Raw genomic sequence first — 22,638 nt, forward strand, 5'->3', positions numbered from 1 at the left:
GGCTCTGTTACGGGGGTAAGTGGTCCCGTGACGAGCAGTACAGAAAGGTGCTTTGCTTTGGCCCTGCACTCACATACCTCTACGCTTCACAGGATATTTTCATTAGCATCCGAGCCTCCTGTACTGGGCAGAGGCCTGAGCAATCTGGAAATGGGAGGCAGTCTGAGGAACCTCTCTCTCTCTCCCACTCCCTCCTTCTCCCTCTCTCCCCTCTCTCCCTCCCTCTCTCTCCTTCTCCCCCTCTCCCCTCTCTCTCTCTCTCTCTCCCTCTCCCTCCCTTTCTCTCCCTCTCTCTCCGACTGTGCAGCTCTGTGGCTCAGTTGTGGTCCGTGTAACAGAATAGGAGAGCGTCCATAAGGCTGAGCGCCGGAGGGACAGCAACTGCAAGCCTTGTCTGTCCATTTAGGCAGATTCCCCAGCCCTCCCACCAAAGAGCACACCACTTGACCCCTCAGTGATAATAAAGCTGCTAGTTATCAGCTAACCCCTTTCACAGACACTCAATCTACCACACGCTCACTCCCTGCCCTTCAACAGGCCAGCCAGCTTCTACACTCAGCGGCCTGCAACAAGCTCTGCCACATAGACATACAGGAGACACACCTGCACCTGCATCACTGACTCCACCCACACCTGAACACCGCTGTCCCTAACACCCACTGAACACTGCTCTCCCCAACACTCCGCAGCACATACACACACACAGAATATTAGCCTTCCCAGCAGAGAGCACACACACACTCACACACACACACAGACACACACACAAACACACGCACACACACGTACACACACGCAAACACGCGCACACACGCGCGCGCACGCACGCGCGCACACACACGCAAACACACACAAACACTCGCACAGACTCTGAACAAGCTCCACCGAGCAGCAGCTTCACAAAGGACTGCCATATTGGGAATGAAACCCAGAGAGCTGTGGCCTCCATCAAGCTTTGCCTTCTTAGGAAATGGGGGCCTTTGTGTATAAACTGAGCCGGGCTGAGGGGCTGAGGTCTGGCCTGAGCCCTGCACTGGCTGCAGAGAGGCAGGACCGAGGCAGGCTGGGTCCCATCTGACTCACGCTTTCTGGAATGTGGTAAAAAGAGGGGGGGGCAGGCATTTCCTCGCTGGGGCCGTTTATAATGGGCTCGGGTTCCCAGCGGGATGGGCTGGGTCTGGGCGGGGTACGGCCCGAGAGCAGCGCAGGGAGGGGGGGCCCTTCCCCCCCAGGCTGGCTGCAGGCCTCGGGGCCCCGGGGTCGGTCCGGTCCCCGGAGTACGAGAACACAAACAGTCTCACAGCTCTCCACCCCAGGGTTCAGTCCAGGACACACGCTGGCCGTATACAGCCACCCCCCCCCCCAGCTGGAGCTATACCCTCAGACCCAGCCACTGCAGCTAAGGACAACAACGCAAGCCTTCCCAGAATTCCCAGGGACCGTTCTGACTGCAGCTGGGATGGGTCAGCGCCCTGTCAGTGTTTAATGTTCGAGTGGTCCCAGATTAGCACCACTCCGGTTCAGTCCAACAGGACAGCCATCCTGTCTCATGCCTCAGTGCAGGGCTACGTACAGCTGCCTGGGGCAGCAGAGTAAATGTTTACCATCTAGCTGTGTGACACAGTGTGTGAATAAACGCAAAAGAACAGGAACTCACAGTCCGTGTTCTGTCTGCTGTCCTCACACGTTTACAGGTCTCACTCCTACCACAGACCACTGCAGTAATCAGCCTCACGACTCGCACTCCCAGAGCTCAGACATGAAGACAGCATGGCTCTCAGAGAGGACGGTCAGAGCTGCCGCTGTCCCGACTGCGAGGGGACGGTCAGAGCTGCCGCTGTCCCGGCTGTGAGGGGACGGTCAGAGCTGCCGCTGTCCCGGCTGTGAGGGGACGGTCAGAGCTGCCGCTGTCCCGGCTGTGAGGGGACGGTCAGAGCTGCCGCTGTCCCGGCTGTGAGGGGACGGATGGAGGGACGGGCATCAGGAGCGAGGGGGATGAGCGTGATGGTGCTCACAGGCGGGACGGGGGAGGGAGCATGCTCTGTGTGGCTTTGGGGTAAAAGGACTGTCTATCAGCCGACCCACAAGAGCAATCTGCCATCACACACCCAATTAAGATAAAAACTGGTGAAAACAGGACCAGAGTGACCTACAGGCCACATTAAACCAACTGATTCGCACTGGAAGCTGACGGTATGGTTCACCTGTATAACAGTGGAAAATGTACTGCCTGTCGACTTCAGCGAGAGTCAGAGTTTCCTGTGAGAAGCGGGGGGAGGTTCTATCCTCTGTGGAGCATCTTGCTAAGCCTCCATAACTTCCACATGACAAAAACTGACTCATCAGCTCACTGCATCTTCACACCCATCTCTCAAGACTGTTCTTCCGAACATTGCTTCCGTTTCCAAAGCCAACATTGAGAGAAAATGTCTATTAAATAATCCATTTCACTTAGTTTACTTTGTAACACAATTCTAACACCTCTAAGATCGTTTGCTTGTAGGGTTCAGATTCTGACATACAGGAGGTTTTTGACAGTTGTATGTGTGAACTATGTAACAGATACCCGCTGTTTGCTCCACAGAGACTATCTGATCCAAACAGAAATGAAAGAATCATATGTATGTAATATGTAGAAGTATTTTTCAAAAACGAGCAGTACAACATTGTTGTGATTTGCTACACATTAGTCATTCTATCTCCTCTGCTGCCCTCAAGTGGACGCACAGAGCAATGACTTTCCTCTCTCAGCAAACATACAGTAACTAAATACAGTGTGCATAGCGGGGTGTCAAGAAGACATCAAGTTAATACCTGAAGCACTAAATACAAGTGCACAGCAGTTAGTATCTAATTCTAACTGTGAATTCAAATAAAATGCAGCTTTAAGAAACCCATTAACTGACTAATCACTATGCTGCCTGCAGTGTGCGGCTCGGAGGCTTGGGGAATGACTGGAGTCTGTCCGACCGCAGAACAGGCTGGGTCTGAACTGGGTCCGAGGCTGCTGGGAAAAACAGAGGGATGCACCTGGCTGAACCACTGGGTGTCAGAGGTCAGAGGTCAGAGGTCACAGGGACAATCCAAAGTCTCCTCCGTCTAACGCGTATATGTGCTAATCATTAGTCTTTACAAAGCAGATCCTTCAGTTTCATGAAATGAGGAAACTAGCCTTAACAATAATTCAGAAACATCATAGGATCAGGGTATAAAAGCATTTAACTTTTTTTCTTTAATTTAAAAAACATAGACGAGTAAAAGCCGAGAGACATTTCGAAGTCCCGCACGTCTGAAATGAGCCAGAAGGTGGCACTGTTACGACAGCACAGCCATTATTGTGCCTGTTTCCCTTCCTCTGGTCTGCAGCAGCATAACCAGGAAGGAGGGTTCAGATAGCAGCTGCACTGTGGGTGTGTTCGGTAGTGAGGGTCTTGTTTTTATTCAGTGTGTGAGTGTGCAGGGGCCAGGACCATGAATAAGAGTGTTTACCTCATACACTTCAGATGTTCCATCACCATGTAAAAAGTGGTTAGAATTTCAGAGAAATGACTGAGAGGAACATTGGGAAAACTGCCCCACACGTTAAAGGATGGGCCCTAATCACTGGGAGGGAAACCACACCCACTGTTTGACAGCACGACTGAAATGATTTACCTGGTCGATCAGCCAATCAGTCATGGTATACTGCCTATCCGGCACAAACAACATTCTGCTCCCCTCATTTGATAAATACAGTTCCGGGACAGGGAGAGGGCCCACCGCGGGAAGCTTCATTGAGCTGATTGCAGACAGTAATCACGTTAGCCCAATCTAATGCACTGATGGATGTGTGTGTGTGTGTGTGTGTGTGTGTGTGTGTGCGTGCGTGTGTTTGTATGTGTCTGTGTGCATGCATGCGTGTGTGTGTGTGCATGTATGCGCGTGTGTGTGTTTGAGCGTGTGTTGTGTGTTTGTATGTGTGTGAGTGTGTGATCGTGCGTGCGCATGTATGTGTGTGTGTGCGGCCAGTAGGGACGCATCCGGAGACGTACTGATTAATAAAACACTCCATCAATATTTCATCAGAGAGTCCAGGCCGCACACAGAGCCGTCCAACCCCTGAGAGAACCGCACATGAAAAAAGTCTGCATTAATTAGAGAGAAGCGTTTAGGCCGAGGGGAAGAGAGCCACATTCTAATAACATCCCAATAAAGAGTGGATTTGTGCAAGATACGCAGCGTAGCCTGAGAGAGCATTATGCTCCTGGGCTGTTTCCACGGGAAAGTCCATGATGTGTATGTGGATTAATATAACCTACATTCCCAAACACGACATTAAGAAGCAAACAAGGTCAGAGTGTGGAGCAGTAGCTGGGGCCACTTCGTCTCCTGCCAGGAGACTTCACACCCTCACGCGCCTCCTGTACCCCAACATACTGCAGAGGAAGGGCAGCGGATTCCGCCCGCCCTGTACCCCAGAAAACATCGGGAACTAACCGGGAATCTGCGCTCCACCATCCATTCCAGAGCGGCACACGTGCAGAAACCTTCCCGCTCGTCCAGAGGCCAGCGTCACCAGGAGCCGCGAGCCAGACTGCGTCAGTGGTGGATGCTCCCATTGTGACGGGGCCTAGCAACACTTCCTGGCGACGGCGCAGAGGAAACGCCGGTTCTGGCACAGCTCACCTGGGCCCGCTGGCAGTGAGACAGGTCAGAGGGGAGGGGAAGTGGAAACAGCGCCCCCCAGAGGAAGGGCCAGGGGCGCCACCGCTCCCTGAATGCCACACACCCCCGCGCACGGCGCGTTCCTGGCGATCATTAGCCTCAGACGGCATGTGAATGGTTCCTCAGAGCACGCAGGGCGTTCCTGGCGATCATTAGCCTCAGACGGCGTGTGAATGGCTCCTCAAAGCACGCAGGGCATTCCTGGTGACCGTTAGCCTCAGACGGCGTGTGAATGGCTCCTCAGAGGCCCACGCTCACCGCGTCGTGCAGACCGCAGGCGTGCTGGAGCAGCTCAGGCTTGGCACCGACCTCTGCCTCCCATCCAATCAGAGCAGACATCGACTGCAGCCTGCGATAAGCATCGGGCTGAGTGACAGCCTGCGGTGTGGGAGAAACCACAACGTGATGTCACCTGGCTCCACTCCCTCCCTGCGCGTGGGAGGCCTCTTCAGCCTGCCAGCACCCTCTAATCCCCCCCCGACATCTCCTGGCCAGGTACACCTACCTGTGCCCCAGGTACACCTACCTGTGCACCAGTTACCTCTACCTGTGCACCAGGTACACCTACCTGTGCACCAGTTACCTCTACCTGTGCAGCCACGAGCACTCTCTGCACCCACCGCTGCACTGGATCTGCTCTCCTACAAGTCTGCCATACAGCGGATATATAAACTCACCCAACGAGCCAACATCACGCAGCTAATGTTTCTCTAAGAATCACCTGATACTGCGTGTTTATTGTGGGATTAATGTCTGCTCCTTTGATCCTGCCTGCGTGGGCAGAGCTGAGTCATCGGGGTGATTAATGAGTGTGATTTTAATGAGGACTGTAATGGCAGAAGCATACACACTGCGGGACATGTTTGTGTGCTGTTGCTCTCAACTATCTGAAGATCAAGTTTTGGAGACACATTTGCTCTTCACACACTGGAACTACAGTGAGGTCTTCTTAGTTTGCATCTTCAAACAGAGGGTGCAGAGTTCCTTTTGCAGTTAGAGCCCGGGGGGGGTGGGGTGGGGTCTGCTGTCCCCCCCCGCCCCGCCCTTTCGGTTCCCTGATCCCGAGCGCGGAGACCAGCCCCCCGACTCCGCCAGGTGTCCCACTTTCTGCCTGTTTGTCTGACACAATGTTTTCCTGCTGCATACTCTTATCTAGGATAATGCGGCATGGCTAATTTTAACAGCGCCGCCGAGGCCGGGCCATCTGAAAGCCAGGGCACGCCAGCTCTGCTCTGCTGAAAGGGACTGCGGAAATTTCAGCACAAAAGGAGGGCTTATTCACCCTGCATCAACACCTCAGTTAAGAGTATTACACCAGGCCTGCTTGCGTCCAGCTCCTTTTCTCGCGATTCAGCTGTGGCAGAAAAGAGCCCAGAACTGCTGGGATTCATATGAGTACTGAACAAACAGTCATTCAGCTGAGACACTCAATCTGAGTACTGAACAAACAGTCATTCAGCTGAGACACTCAATCTGAGTACTGAACAAACAGTCATTCAGCTGAGACACTCAATCTGAGTACTGAACAAACAGTCATTCAGCTGAGACACTCAATCTGAGTACTGAACAAACAGTCATTCAGCTGAGACACTCAATCTGAGTACTGAACAGGCAGTCAAATCAGCTGACATCCTAAATGTTAGTATTTAAAAGGCAGTCAAATCAGCTGATACTAAATCTGAGTACTGAACAGATACTCAAATCAGTTGAGATACTAAATCTGACTACTTTACAGGTAGTCAGATCAGCTAAAATACTAAATCTTGAAGGCATTTTCAAAGTTACTTATAAAATCAGGAGCCACATTGTCCTTTGTGAACCAGGTATCCACCTCTATCCTAGACTGGGCTGAGACTAAAACAGAACAGCCACCTGGCCATCGGGGCGCCTGCCCCGACACGAAGGCCAGCAGGGCTTCCACAGCTGCATGCTCAGACTGTGAGCGCCTCTTCACTGCTGGAATGCTTCCACTGAACTGTATACACATTATAGTACAGCTGAGAAATTTATACACATTATAGTACTGCTGTGAAATTTATACACATTATAGTACCGCTGTGAAATTTATACACATTATAGTACAGCTGTGAAATTTATACACATTATAGTACCACTGAGAAATTTATACACATCATAGTACCGCTGAGAAATGTATACACATTATAGTACCGCTGTGAAATTTATACACATTATAGTACAGCTGTGAAATTTATACACATTATAGTACAGCTGTGAAATTTATACACATTATAGTACCGCTGAAAAATTTATACACATTATAGTACCGCTGTGAAATTTATACACATTATAGTACCGCTGTGAAATTTATACACATTATAGTACCGCTGTGAAATTTATACACATCATAGTACCGCTGTGAAATTTATACACATTATAGTACCGCTGTGAAATTTATACACATTATAGTACCGCTGAGAAATTTATACACATTATAGTACCGCTGTGAAATTTGCATTTAATATTAACTGATGTTCCATCTGCCTGAGAGCTGTGCCCTGCTGCTCTCTATCCCAGCCATTTCCCGGCTGGACAGACCGGGGAACCATCCACTGGAAACGTGGTTCTGAACCCTGATAATGACTTCCCTCCAGATGCTCAGTGGAAGGGGTGGAATTAGCCAAATTAAGTTACACCCCCACCCCCGCCCCCTGGGACAGTGGCCGTAACTCCCTCTGACTGTCTGTTTGAGTGATGCTGTCAGGAGAGAGGATCAGCTAATGAAGTTCTGCCCCACTGGGGTCTGATTGATTCTCTCCCCCTCAGGGAGCTTGCTGGGGCGCAGTGGTGTTGCTGTTAAACAGGAAGCCATCCGTGGAGTAACAGCCACCCACAGTGAACACAGCATCAGCATCAGGCGACAGGTCTGAGGATTCTGCGGCGGCCGAGCCGAGCCTCCGAATCCACTGCACCTTTTAACCGATACCCGTCACACAGAGGTGAGCTCCCTCTGGCTGAGTGGCCATCATATGGCACAGGGAAAAGGTGCAGGAAAAATGTACAGGAAAGTTTCCAGCAGTTTCCAACAGCTCTATCAAGGGGCTTAGTGTGCACTCAGTCAGTCCAAACAATTACAGTGAGATGTGGGTGGAGTCTGGAATGCGATTCAATTCTCAGGTGTGAAAGGAATTCTATGCTCTGATTGGATATGATATGTTAAACTGTAAAAATGCAGTCAATAGCCAATAAGCTTTCAGACTGCTCCCTTTAGGCATTTCTACCTTCATGAAGGTCCTAGTCTGAACCACCACAGGCTGATTCACTGAACCTGAAGCCCTGGACAGCAGTGGATGCAGTCTGATGGCACATGTGCTCTCTTCAGAACGTGCTCATCGCAGGCAGGAGGGAGAAGGCCGTGAGTATCCGGCTGCCGTTTGCGCTCCCTGTGCTCGGCCTGCTAGATGGAGACGCTTTCTGGGTGTCAGTTTGGGTTAGTCGTGCAGCTCCCAGCTGCCGGACTGTCAGGCCGGCTGGGTGCAGCGTCTGCTGGGCGTGTCACTGGGTGCAGCGTCTGCTGGGCGTGTCACTGGGTACAGCGTCTGCTGGGCGTGTCACTGGGTGCAGCGTCTGCTGGGCGTGTCACTGGGTACAGCGTCTGCTGGGCGTGTCACTGGGTGCAGCGTCTGCTGGGCGTGTCACTGGCTGCGTGCGTGATGACATGCATCACTGCCCGTCCTCACAGGGCGGGGACAGTTCGGTCACATGCCACTGAAACACAGGTGTGTGGTACAGCCGTCCCGACGAGCGCCCGGGACAGCCACGCTGCGGCTGACAGGCAGCCGCGTACCCGCATGGCGTTAGCGTCGTGTAGCTGTGCGTCGAGGACAGCAGTTCAGCATCTGCTTCCAATGAGCCGAGCTCTCACACAGCAGCGCGGTCTGCACGCATCTCCCTCCGCGGCTGCACATTCACTACGCTCTGTATTGCACAATGCTGCTGATAGAGCTTTACTTCACCTCGCTTTCACAATCAGCAGAATGCTAAAACTCCTCTTGGCAGGGTTCAGTCTTATGTAAGAACAGTAAAAACAAAGTTTGTTTAATGTACGAAGAGAGCAGAAGTAAAACAAAAGGAGCAGAGTATTTAACTTTCGCCTGTCTCCGTTTCCTGTCCCGGTGTGAAATCACAGGACATTCTGGGAGAGACAATAAATAGCTTTCATTACAGCAGAAGAAAAACACAATAGCTGTTTTCCACACAGCTCCCCGAGCACACAGAACAAAGCTGAAGGACGCCTCCGTGTTTTCAGAAGCAGCAAACGAGACACCCTCCGTGTGCCAAGGGAAAGCTGTGCTAATCTTTCCTCTGTAGATGCCCAAACAGCAGCCCTTAATGCCAGCCCAAACGCCAGTGCTACCGCCAGCCCAAACGCCAGCCACTTCACCCTGGAGGTGGGGCATGTACATGGCCACCACAGGGCATCATTGGCACCAGACGCTTCCGCCACATCCTGACAGGAACACGTCTCTTTATGGTCCCCCCATGGGGGCATTGAGAGAATTGCGCAACAGCAGGTCCTGGTGATGACTCACTGCAGTGACGCCATCAGTTTCCCTCAGGGATCGTCCCATTGGACAGATCTCTGCCTCACAGAATCCACTCGCTATTATTCGACCCGAAACATTTCACAATTCCATTGTGGAAACCAGATCTATTTTTCTCCCTTTTTAATGCGGTTCGTTTTCCAGCCCTGCCACCCACGCTTTTTCACTGGGTCCAGAAGGACTATTTTACGCTTAACTGTTTGGCTGCTGGACGCAGGTGGAGGCCGCTGTGTGGCACTGACCTCGGCAGATGAGACCGTCCTTGCTGACCGTCTGCTTGCACACGCCGCAGTGCTTGCCCTTCTTGAACGTCTTCACGCGGAAGGTGTGAGAGTGGACTGCCTCGAACTCCTCCGGCTGCAGAAACAAACAGAGAGGAAAGGGTTAATGCTTCCGTGCCCCTTCGCAATGGTAGCCTCGGTTTCACTCGCCCCATCCCCTCGCAGCACACCGGGAAGCCAGTGCTCTCTGGCTTTCAGTGACCAGATCAGAGTGAGAGCTCTGGCAGGCACAGCACAGGAGGTTTGTGGGAAATAAAGCCATCAGAGGGCGGCGTAAACGGGCGACCTGGAGCACTTAGCGTCTCCTGATTATGTATCGTTTCCATGTGAACAGAGCAGAGACACTGAGGACACCTGCAAACACAGGCGCTATAAGCGAGGGGCAGAGCACGCCACAAAGAGCCCAAGCAGCGTGACTCCAGAGGATAGCATCTCATTCAGCCGCGCGTTAAACGCTGTGGGAAAATGCAGGAGCTGCTTCTGCCCAGCTCTGCCTCATCATCTCATGCGGTTTCGTGTGTTAAAATTCATGAGGTAGCCCTGTATTCCAGCAGGCAGCACAGAGCTGGTGTGTTTCATGAACCTGTGAATGACGACGGTTTCAGCTAACCTAACATGTCAGCATCCCAGGTTCCATTAATTTAATGCCAGTTAAACTAGCAACTAAACTAGTTAGAGGAGGATACCACTACGAAATGAGATGGAAAAGCTGTCCCTCATTCCGTGAAGATGTGGCAACATGTGACTTAGGCTCATTTTTGGCATTAGTTAGTTAAATGCCATGCTATTGACATAAGAGCAAAGACGATCTACAAAGCTACATTTATACTTTTGTAAGTATTTTCAAAGTAACTGTGCCTTTTCCCCTGAGAAACAAGCCAACGAATTTCTTGTAAAGGCAAATGTTTAGCTAGGTCAGTACATTAATTGCTAATTATTGTTTTCATTCCACTCCAGTGAACGTGCTGCATATTGCCCTGGTGATTTTTGAGTTTTGTAAACACCATGTAATTCACCTTTGCTCCACGCCTGTACATTGCATCTTGTCTAAGCTATAGAACCAGATTAACAAAAAAGACACTTAGATATATCCTATTTCTGTGTGTAATTCTCGCAATGAGAAAATGCTGCTTTCTTACAGAGCAATGCAACAGTTATCAGTGTTTAATAATCTTAGACTTTTATTTTCTTTAAGGTTGAAAACACTGCAGTGAGGGTGGTAGAAGCTGTTTCACGCATTCAGCATGCACGCATTCAGCATGCACGCATTCAGCATGCACGCATTCAGCAAGCACGCATTCAGCATGCACGCATTCAGCATGCACGCATTCAGCATGCACGCATTCAGCATGCACGCATTCAGCATGCACGCATTCAGCAATTCTTTGCTTATTTGAATTCTCTTTCAGCCTCACACTGCACACACTGAACTGCATGAAGACATTTTTTTCATGTGAACGGGGAACAGACACTGCAGGCGGCTATTGGGATAGAGATAAAAACACCGGGAAAGAGATAAAAACACCGGGAAAGAGATAAAAACACCAGGAAAGAGATAAAAACACCGGGAAAGAGATAAAAACACCGGGAAAGAGATAAAAACACCGGGAAAGAGATAAAAACACCAGGAAAGAGATAAAAACACCGGGAAAGAGATAAAAACACCGGGAAAGAGATAAAAACATCGGGAAAGAGATAAAAACACCGGGAAAGAGATAAAAACATCGGGAAAGAGATAAAAACACCGGGAAAGAGATAAAAACACCGGGAAAGAGAGGAAAACACCGGGAAAGAGATAAAAACACCGGGAAAGAGATAAAAACACCGGGAAAGAGATAAAAACATCGGGAAAGAGATAAAAACACCGGGAAAGAGATAAAAACACCGGGAAAGAGATAAAAACATCGGGAAAGAGATAAAAACATCGGGAAAGAGATAAAAACACCGGGAAAGAGATAAAAACACCAGGAAAGAGATAAAAACACCGGGAAAGAGATAAAAACATCGGGAAAGAGATAAAAACACCGGGAAAGAGAGGAAAACACTGGGGCACAGATGAAAACACTGGGATCAATCAGCACTGAAAATGGACAAGAGAAATCTGCAGCAGTTTGGTCAAATTAACTGATGGAAGAGGCAGCAAAGTGCACCCCCTACAGGTCTCCCCACACCCTGCAGCCAGGCTGAGTGAGGGAGAGGGCAGGCTGAAAGGCAGTCCCAGTGCTGGACAATGGAAACCTCTGCAGGAAAACTGCCCGGCAGGGCGCCTGGAAACCCCCCCCCCCCTTCTTTAATGGGGGGAGGGAAGCAGCACTGTCCAAGAACAAGACAGATTTGGACACAAACACGCAGTCACCTTGCCTCTGCCGCAGGTGTGTTATGTAAACGGCTCGAAATCGTTTTGATCTGACAGCGTCTGCGACTCCCCTGAAAGGACCCTGGCCTGCTGTGCTTGTTTCCTTTCCCCGTAATTACATCTCTCAAGGATTTATTTTCACAGACTGTGTTCTGGAGTTTTTTGGGGTTTTTTTTCAGGGGGTAAAGGAAAAGTCAGATTGACTGATTCCACAACAGCGTCGCTCTCTCTCCGGCTCCAGCTCTGTGGCACTGTGTATCGCATTCCCTCTTTGTTTTCCGCTCTCCCCTGCGCCCTGTGATGGACATCCTTGGTGATTCAGCCTGTGACATCACTTCCTCTAAGTATTTATTCAGCTGGTTCCCATTTTGCTCCTCGGTTACAGTGAGCTTTTATCCTCTCCAGAGGACCATCGCTCTCTCACGGCTCTCAGGCTATTTGAATAAACTGCACTCTGATCCACAGTGCATGTGTGCTTACAGTGAAGACTCTGACTGCCACGCCCCGCGCACTCGCACACCAACAGCAGCGATTTTTCACCCTACAAGTTGCCCGGCGCACTACAGCAAAGTACGCACCTCCCAGAGAGTGGGTGTGGCTTTGCTGGCATCATCAGAGCAACCGGCAGGCATCTGGGAGGAGCAACGCAGCTGGGCTCCCATTGGCTCCCAATGGCACACTGATGACACACTGACGACACACTGACGATGCGCTCAAGACGAATGCCACAACCACTGACCCACCCAGGAGCCCAAACGGACCTGACCCATTTTTTACGCTTGCACACTGCAGGACTGAGGGGGCTGGGATCTGCGAGAGGCCTGCTGTACGCTGGGGCTGTGAGAAACCCAGGAACAACCCCTTCAAACTAATGCCAGCATTAAAGTGCAGAAATGCAGAGCAGAGAGGTATTCCTTTGGTCAGGCTTTTATTAAAAGCTGAGGACTGGAGAGGGCTCAGATGGGCCATGTGGCTGGCACATTGCGCCCCTTATAAACCAGGCCCTGGGAACACGCTGTGGAAAAAGAGCGGGAATGTCAGGGCACGGGCGCGGCGGCCTGCCATCGCGAATTCCCAGACGAGCGCAGCCTCCACACCAGCAATTACCTCCTCATCACAGCGTGTGGAAAAACAGACAAACGCAACGGAGAGCAGGCCGCCCGCAAGCAGGAGGGCCAGAGCCACGCCCCGCAGCGTCCTCTCCTGGGCCCCACACCCCGCAGCGTCCTCTCCCGGGCTCCACGCCCACAACGGTCCTCTCCCGGGCTCCACGCCCCACAGCGTCCTCTCCGAGGCCCCACGCCCGCAACGGTCCTCTCCCGGGCTCCACGCCCCACACCCCGCACAGTCCTCTCCCGGGCCCCACGCCCGCAACGGTCCTCTCCCGGGCTCCACGCCCCACGCCCCGCACAGTCCTCTCCCGGGCGCCACGCCCGCAACGGTCCTCTCCCGGGCTCCACGCCCCACGCCCCGCAGCGTCCTCTCCGAGGCCCCACGCCTGCAACGGTCCTCTCCCGGGCTCCACGCCCCACACCCCGCACAGTCCTCTCCCGGGCTGCCGGCCCCACACCCCGCAGTGTCCTCTCCCAGGCCCCACGCCCCGCAGAGCTCCCGCCCGCAGACCTGCAGATCCACTCTGAGACTCCGCCATGGTCAACGGGACAGCTGGGGACCCGAGCGATAGAGCGTGGTGCTGCCGGCTGCAGCGTTCTGCGCATGGTTCTGAGCGAGCTACAGCACACTGGGGTTACGCTGCAAGACACGGCGGTTCTCACACTCCACCAGGACCTCCCGCCTGGCCGCGCCTCTGTGATCCTGGAATATTTAGGGATTAACTTCTCATCCTGTCTTAATTAACAATGCAACTGCAACTGAAACGGTAATCTCATTCTACAAAAACAATTAGTGCTGATCTCGATGAATGAACAGACTGCACCGTATCCATGGTTAGTCTCATTCCAGCCAGCACTGAGAGAGGTCAGCTCCTGTTGAATTATCTTCCTTCAATGATATCAAAGGAATCAGTGCACCTGATAAAACAATGTCAGGTGCACCTGATTTCTTTGATATCATTGAGGAAAGATAATTTCACGAGAAATGCAGAAGAACCTGGAGATACTTCAGGAAATTTCTAGAATTATTATTTTATTATTAATTATTTTATTATTATTTCCATTATTACTATAATTATAAAGTGTTCTCCACTTTCAAATGCTAACAGCTGTATATGTGTTTTATATTAGCAAAATATTGCATGAAACCTATAAAACTGCATCAATGACTGATCATTTAAGCAGTCATGCCAAACCAGTCTGCTCAAACACATGACCAAAAGCAAGAGGATTTGAATCAGACCAGACACCCTGATTATGTTTTCACACCAAACAACAGACTCCACACCGCTCTCCCTCTCTCCCCCCCCCTTTCCCTCCCCTCTCTTTCTCTCTCTTTCCCTCTCTCTCTCTCCCTCTATCAGGAGCTCAGAGAGAGAGAGATTCAGTCAGTGTTGTCTCCGCTCTGATCTCATGGAATCTCTGTGGTGTAAATCTCTTACATGCATCTACACCTCCTCCTTTTATTGCCTGTTATTCTAAAAAAAAATCTATTAAGGGGGAAAGTTTCTCAGTGACTCTGCCGTTTTCCTCCCTCCTGGCTGATTGGCTCATCCTGTCAGACGGGCCCCTCACACCGCCCAGCTCCTCGGCGTGGCCCCGCCGGTGACGTGTGACCTTGAGAGTGCCACAAGGAGACAGGGAGACAGACGGCCTTTCACTCCCACTCCCGGTTACGCCTAACCTCGCCGTAATGTGATTAGCCTAATCTGGTTAGCCTAAAACAATTAATGGAGCTATGCGGGCCTCTGGGTTGGCACGACGGTGAGTGTGATTTGGGCAGGTCTGGGAGGGAGGGCCCGGGCGCTGGCGTTTCTGTGGGAGATTATCCCGGCCCGCGTGTCGCGTTGGAGATGCCAGAGGCTGGCCTGGCTCTGTTTGTTTGTGTGGGACTGGGGCCCCTGCCATTGTAGTAGCGTGTCTCAGTCAGTGGCCGTGTTTAATGAAGAGCCTTCAGTTAGGCACCAGTGATGCAGTGCCCCGTGTGGCCGCTGAGGGGATCACATCGGTGGCCCATACAGAGCAACTGAGCTGAGGCTAGGATTTAACATGAGTCACAACCGTGGAGCGCCAGGCTGAACGTAGCGGTAATGACCTGTAACACACAGACCCTCTGCAACACAGCGGTTACGGTCAGCAGAACCAGCTGTGTCTGAGAGACTGAGCCACAGGTCTGCTGCACCTGTGCAGGTAACAGTGCGGACGATCACTGCCACTCCCCACCTTACAGGCGACGCCCACTCACCCCGTTTTGATGCCCACTCACCCCGGTTCTCCCCGTCTCCAGCCTTTATCTGCAGTTGCATAAACACCACAGGAATTGCGCTCGCTGTAAGGGCTGTTTCTGCCAGAGCCTGAGGGAGGTTTATTTAGCTTTCCCCGCTGCTCTCCCTGAACCTGCGGCTGGATCAGCACAGCACCACAGGACGGCTGAGAAATCACTAAATTATACAGAAGGCCACTTGGCAGAGAAACATGAAAGTGAGTGAAAAGTGATTATATATTGATTAGATTTAATCTTTATTTCCTCTTCATTCCAAGAGTAAAGTTGCAGTAAATTGTCACAGGAAGTGATGGGGTTCATGCCCTGCGTCTCTGCCCTGGTTTGTCATCTTGGTCATCAAGACCGCCAGAGTCCTGTTTCCATGGCTGCCAGTCGCCATGGCGCACATACTATGACATTTTACACAGTTACTATGGAAACGCCTGCAGCATTGCCTGGGCTGAGTGCGTAATTTCATTCATTTTCATTAGCAGTAATCGGACGCTGTAGGAAGCGCTGCTTTCCCAGAGCGGACGGGAAAGCTCATTCTGTAATGTGTTCATTTGTTTCCTCTTTCAGTGAGAACACGCACAGGGCCCGTCTGAGAGTCCTGAGTGCGGTGGCGCTTGTTTTCGTGTCTCTCTCCCTGAGACAGTGCAGGGCACTGAGGGGGAGACACCAGACAGGAAGACGTCTCAATCTCCACAAGTTCAACACAGGGAGAGATGCCTGGAGCAGAGCCTGTGTGCTTTCCCATTCATATAGGCTGGAGAGGACAAAAACAGCCGAAAAGACCACCGCAGTGCTGACCATCTCACCCCAACTGCCATCTCACGCTCCTGATCGCTTCTTCCTGAAAAGCTGAAAGCCAAACAGACATTCCTGTTTTCACTCCCATTAATGATTGTCTGCAGCTGCTCTTCTGAAATAACTTTTCCTCTTATGAGTTTTATTATCTTTCCCAAAGCATGAAAGAAAGCACTCATAAACTGTCCCCTTCGTAGCCTCCTGAAGCCCGTGAAATACGCCCTCCTTGTTTGCCCCCAAACACAGTGTAAATACTGTACATTGTGCAAACAGAAAAAGAGTCTCTTTTGTGTCTCTAATTGTTTTGAGTCATTAGGAGAATGGCAACATGCTTATGGCGTGTTTACAGTTTTCATATCCCATGTGTCTGGGGTACCAATGAGGGCGGGGGGGTGGGGGGGTGGGGGGGGGGGGACACCCCAGACTAAAGCTGTGCTCTTTGTGATCATGTTGGTACATTCACAGAGTGTCTTTTTGCAGGAAGGCTGCCAACCATAAAAACACCCTCGCCTGTCCCTTAAGACAGGCACAAAAGGAGAAGAGCAGCCCCCGAACACAGCACCCCCGACCCCCCGACTCACTCGCCCCCAAACACAGCACCCCGACCCCCCCGACTCACGCGCCCCCAAACACAGCACCCCCGACCCCCTGACTCACGCGCCCCCAAACACAGCACCCCGACCCCCCCACTCACGCGCCCCCAAACACAGCACCCCGACCCCCCGACTCACGCGCTGGGGTATACAGAGCTGAGCTCAGACACTAAGCCCATGGGAACAGAGGCATACACAATCAGCCCCCCCGCATGAAGACAATGAGGAGGAGGGGGGGGGGCAGAGAGAGAGGGAGGGAAAGAGGGAGGGGGAGATAGAGAAAGAGCAAGAGAGGGAGAAAGAGAGGGAGAGAGAGGGAGAGGGGGAGAGACAGAGAGACAGGGGGAGAGGGAGCGAGAGAAGGAGAAAGGGTGAGAAAAAGAAAGGAGGAGAGGAAGAGAGAGCTGTGTGAGCACAGCTCAGGTCGCAGGTCCTGATAGAGCAGCTTGCATAGATGACAAATGAGTTGAGTTGACCGGGCACAGCCTCTGATGGCCATAGCAGAATGTCTGGGGAACGTCTACCTCTCAGAGGATGCTTTAACCAGCCCCACGACCCCCCCCCCCCCCATCCCCCACAGGACCAGTAAAACAGGCCACTGAAGGGCTAACAACGCTGAGAGAGACAGTCCCACTATCGGTCAGACCTCAGCCACACTGCAGACACTGCTCCGTGGGTCCAGGCCAGTTTCCCCCTCCCTGTGTCTGCACTGTGACTGTGGGGCCGTTTCCTCAGCCCGAAGAACGAGCGGAGCCGTCGCGAGGTCACCTGCAGGCCACACTGCCTCTGAGACTCCACCGAGCGCGGCCACACGCAACACGCCATTGGCTATTTACTGCGGGGAGGCCTGGTGTCGCTGGGGAGAGGGGACGGGCCGCAGGGTCACATGGTTTGAGGGGGAGACGCCCTGTAAGAGCGGCATTAAGGAGAGTGGTGTTAGAACGGGGAGGCCTGGTGTTGCTGGGGAGGGGGGAGGGGCCGCGGGGTCACATGGTTTGAGGGGGAGACGCCCTGTGAGAGGGCATTAAGGAGAGTGGTGTTAGAATTCAGAGGCGGTAAAACAGCCGCCTGCCCCTCTGCCTCTCTCTCTCTCTCACTTAGTTAATGAAAAGCCGTGCGCAGTGCCGGGCGGAGACCCCTCTCAGAGACGACAGGAAGGAGGGGCCACTCCACGAGCACCGAGAGAGGCCTGGCACCGCGCCAACCTCTCGGGGTCTGAGGGGCTGCGACTGGCTGCCGCAGGGGGGTGTGGCAGGGTGGGGCATCGCCCACAGGGCAGAGTGGGAGAGGCCATGGAGCTCACTTTGTAAACAGGCACCCTCCTGTACAGGGTCAGTCAGAACACTGGGGGTCTCTTCAGCAAGAGCAACCTTAAAATCAAAGATTTCTTTAAATCTTTCTTTGTTTTGTTTAATTAACTTCCAAGCAATTGATTATCTGAATAACCCTTGCCATTTGGCACCTAATTTCCTTGGTCTTAATCACATCTTGTGGTCTCTCTTGCTCATACGGTATCCAGTGAGAAGATTCACTAGTTTATTCTCTACCCTCTACCAGGGAAGGCGGTGAACTCAATGCTCAGCTAATCTTCTCAAACTTCACAGCTGTCTGAATTCAGTTTGTCCAACAGCCTTAGCTGCTCTCTGTCTTCAAAGACTGAGCGCTGTGCAGTCAGTGGACGATTTAAATTAAAAGGGTTATCATTACCTGTTTCCACTGACTGTGCTGACTGTATTTTTGTCTTTTAAATACTTGCTATGTGTAGCTGTGAGGTGATGTCATGCCATGAAAAAGAGCACTACTACAGGAAAAACAATTAAGAGAGAAGGCATCAGTGGCCAGTGGATATGGATTATTCAGCAAATTAACTCTGTTGTTAATTAAGCAAAACAAACAGAAACAGGTGCAGAGTAATCAGTTTAAAGGCAAAATTTCTTCTTTGTTTCCACCTCTACAGCCAGCACATCTGAGAGCTCCCAGTAAAACAGCATTAACACCTGAACACCTGTAGATCATCCGGTCTCTCTCTTACATCCTCTCTGACCTCCGCTGCCATCACCAATGCACTGATACACTGCCTTCAGATCATCAGTCTCACATGCAATCAAAACACAGAACCCATATTATCTGTGCATGTGTGTGTATGTGTGTGTGTGTGTGTGTGCGTGTGCGTGTGTGTACGTGTGTGCGTGTGTGTGTGTGTGTGTGTAAGAGAATGTTCCTGTGATGAGTACACTGTTTGTGTCAGCTGTCAGGCCTGGCTTGCTGTCAGGCTAAGCTCCACCCTTTAAATGAAGTCATGGTGTGCCACAGTACGATCCCACAGCTGTCCCCTCTGCGGGGATCGATGGCACTCTGTCATTGTCACATTCAGAGTGTCTGTTTACTGTAGCATGAAAAGATCATTCCTGTTCCCAAAGAGTAAAAAACATCTGCAATGTGACGGTAACCATGTAGTGACATTTGAACTCCAGCATGTTAAAAATAAGGACACGAAGCAGAACTCCCTTAGACAAACTCCTACATCAAATAGCAGCAGAAAGTCTGTACATCAATTTTTTTAGACAAATCTCTCACCAGATGAGCTAGGGAAATATCCAGGACTATTAAATCCGCCTCATACGTCTGACCAAAGTTAAGTAATAGAGTTTAAAACCCAGTTGTGGTCGTTTAAAAACCAGCGAGCCACAGCCCCTTTTAACAGAACCCAGCTTTTACAGTGAGAGCCGTAATGGCTGCCACACACTTAGCCAGAGAGGCCTGCTTCCCCGGCAGCCAGACACATTCCTGCAGCGTAAGGTCACCCAGAGAGCCGTTTCTCTCCCTGCCAGAGAGTTCCCCTGAATCATTCCCCAGGTTAGAACGAGAGCGAAAACCACACTGCTGCATCCTACCCTCTCCTTATTCACACGCGAGTGTACACAGACACGCACACATGCACTCACGAACACGCTTATTCACACGTGAGTGTACACAGACATGCACACATGCACTCACGCACACGCTTATTCACACCCACAAACACGCACCCACACATGCACACACACATACAGTCATGCTTGCATACTAACATATGCACAAACACTCATGTACACACACACACACACACATACAGACATATACACATGCACACATGCAAACACACACTTCTCAGGAGTTGAAACCCAAGAAGAGTTCACAGTTTGTAAAAGGCAGTAATTAAACAGCCACTGTTAAAGCATTTTATGGGATGTTTTCTGCTGATAGCCTGTTAAGCTGGCATGGGTTCATTTTTACACTTGTAAACAAAATCTGCTTTTGGTTCATTTTGTTTAGAGGGAGATTCTGATCCTCAGATCAATCAATCACTTAGCAGCTCTGAGATTCATCTCCGGTGCTTAATGTGGGAGACCATCCAATTTCAATCAAGTAAGACATGACAGCAGAAGATAGGACCTGGATACCTTCCTGATATCATATAAAGGTAATGGTGGTGACAATGAGGGAAATCTGTGACAGACAGCCAAGATGATTGTGAGCCAATCAAAATCTTCCACCAATCAAAATCTTGCATAGATGATCTTGTGACTCATCTTTTCTTCCACTTCAAAATGAAATTCTTAGCACACTGGCCTCACAGCTGTGACGTTAGCAGGCTTGCTGGGGGTAAACCACACGGTTCAGTGGTTTGCATCCACAGGCTCCTCTCCTCTCTGTAGCCTCTCTCTCACTGTCCATCCCGGGGACTGGCTGCAAGGTCCTCCTCATTTCCGCTGAGAGAAAGGGTTTGCTCACAGAGCACTTTGCATATGGAATGACATATGTCTGGGTCAGAGGAAGTTAGCCATTAAAGGATGCTGGGGGTCGTCGTGGCGGACTCCATCTGCTGTTTGAGGAGGGGAGGGGTCTGGGAGGGGCGCGGCCTGTTAAACACCACCCACTGTCTCGCACACCGTTTCTTTCACAGGACTGCTATTCCTGGGCTCACAAAACACTGCCCAGCGGGACGTCTGACCTTTGACCTCTCCCCCCTCCCTCGCCTTCCCTCTCCACCATCCCCACACACTAACCGGGGCAGAATCCTCTCTCTGGGTCACATGAGCGGCCGTGGGGCCCCCACACGGAGCCCCTGAAATGGGATCCCCTCCTCCCGGGGGGGGGGGGGGGTGCCCCTCCTGAGCGGGGGCTGGTCTGGAATTGTCCCGGGACAGCCAGACCACAGGGGGGCATTGAGAAGCGCCAACTGATTTATTTGTAAAAAAGACCAATGAATTAATGATCATAAGCAACAGGAGGGAGGAGAGAGGGGAGGGGGGGTCGCTCAGCCATGCTGTGGGGCTGGTATCCTGGAAACACGCTTTGGGGAGGAATTCTCCTGGTGGCACAGGGCCAGCTGTGAGGGGCTGTAAAGCCGCCACACTGACCTGCACAAGGGGCCCGAACCGGCCACACATCCCAGAACAAAGTCACTTTCCAAAACCTGCAGTCCCAATTACTGAGGAATTCAACACACAGAAACCTACAGAAGGAGGAGTTCTGTGGCACTGACTTTTCAGTGCAGAGCAAAACTCCTAACACCGACCCAGCACGATAACACGGACACAGGAGGAAGAAGGTGGAGTCAAACATGAATGATGACTGAATAAATATATGACCTTTTTTAACCCCAGTTCCCTGTGACGGTCCATTTAAAATGCTGTTGTGCATTGTTGTCCCTAAAGAAATGTGCAGTATGGGTATGCATGAGAGTGAGTGTAAAATCTGTGATTTTACTGTGAAACAAAGCAAACTGCAGTCAGAGGAGAGGACACGATCCTGGTCTCTCAGCGCTCTGCTTAGGGAAGCTCTGTTCAGTGAAGGAGGGAGAGTGAAGACCTGAGGAGAAAGAGCTCACCCTCCTCCCACAGCAGCAAGGAGAGGAGAACGCATCAGAGCATCAGAGCGTCAGAGCATCAGAGCAGGAGTTCACCACATTTCACCACATTTCAGCATTGAGGCGCAGTAACAGATTGGGTGGGGCTTGTGACCATGACATGAGCATGCCCTGCCCTCTGCACCCCTGGAGACCACACCCCCTGGGGCCCTCACCTGCCACAGACTGCCCCCACTAGAGCTGCTATTCTGCTGCTGCACAATAGGGCTATCTGAGCTCCGCACGGTGAACTACAGGGGAGGATGGAACTCACTGTTAATTCACATTCTGCTACACTGCTTATCTGGGGAAAATGTAACCTCAGATTTAGCCATCATCTGTCTAGTTTTATGTGAAATGGCAGAGTTACCTCAGTCATGGGCTGTACAGCTGCGACCCAGCTGGGATTAGAGCAGAGACCAGAGTCCAGTGCAATGAGCACTATTAACACTACTGTCCAAAGAAAGCCCAGCCACAGCCAGCTCAGACAGACAGTGAGCGGTGTGAGTCTGCTACACGCTGGAGACCCTGAGCTCCTCACACACACACACCACCAGATGAATGTTTGCCATCAATGCAACACTCAGAACAAAGGGAAATCGCCCCCCACCCCCACCGCCGCCCCCCCAGCATCTGACTCTAATTATCGCTGAATTTTTCTGCACAGTCCGAGTGCTCAGGAGAGCCAGCGCTGCCCAAACATTTATATTACCCGCCGCCAGGCAGCCCAGCCAGAGCTGCAGATGTGTTACTGCCAGCGTGTTTATATAGCAATGAAGCCTGCAGCCCCACCCCGCAGCCACGCCCCACAGCCATGCCCTGCAGCCCCGCCCTACAGCCACGCCCTGCAGCCCCGCCCTACAGCCCCACCCTACAGCCACGCCCTGCAGCCCCGCCCTACAGCCACGCCACACAGCCACACCCTGCACCCCCGTCCCTGCAGCCACGCACCTGCAGCCCCACCCTGCAGCCACGCCCATGCAGCCCCGCCCTGCAGCCCCGCCCTGCAGCCACGCCCTGCAGCCCCGCCCTACAGCCACGCCCTGCAGCCCCGCCCTACAGCCCCGCC

The 22,638-nt window shown here is 51.8% G+C and overlaps 1 protein-coding gene across 4 annotated transcripts in view; it reads right to left on the bottom strand.

Moving 5' to 3' along the window:
• Positions 1-22,638, bottom strand: part of LOC118786017 (tensin-like) — a 180,636-nt gene that overhangs the window by 105,189 nt on the left and 52,809 nt on the right. For all 4 annotated transcript variants that reach the window (XM_036541018.1, XM_036541015.1, XM_036541013.1 and 1 more), the window contains exon 2: positions 9,509-9,623. In XM_036541018.1, coding sequence (XP_036396911.1) covers positions 9,509-9,623 — 115 coding nt within the window. The remainder of the gene's footprint in view (positions 1-9,508; positions 9,624-22,638) is intronic.

The sequence above is a fragment of the Megalops cyprinoides genome, chromosome 11 (genome assembly GCF_013368585.1).
Source record: "Megalops cyprinoides isolate fMegCyp1 chromosome 11, fMegCyp1.pri, whole genome shotgun sequence".
In the NCBI taxonomy this organism is placed as follows: Eukaryota; Metazoa; Chordata; class Actinopteri; order Elopiformes; family Megalopidae; genus Megalops; species Megalops cyprinoides.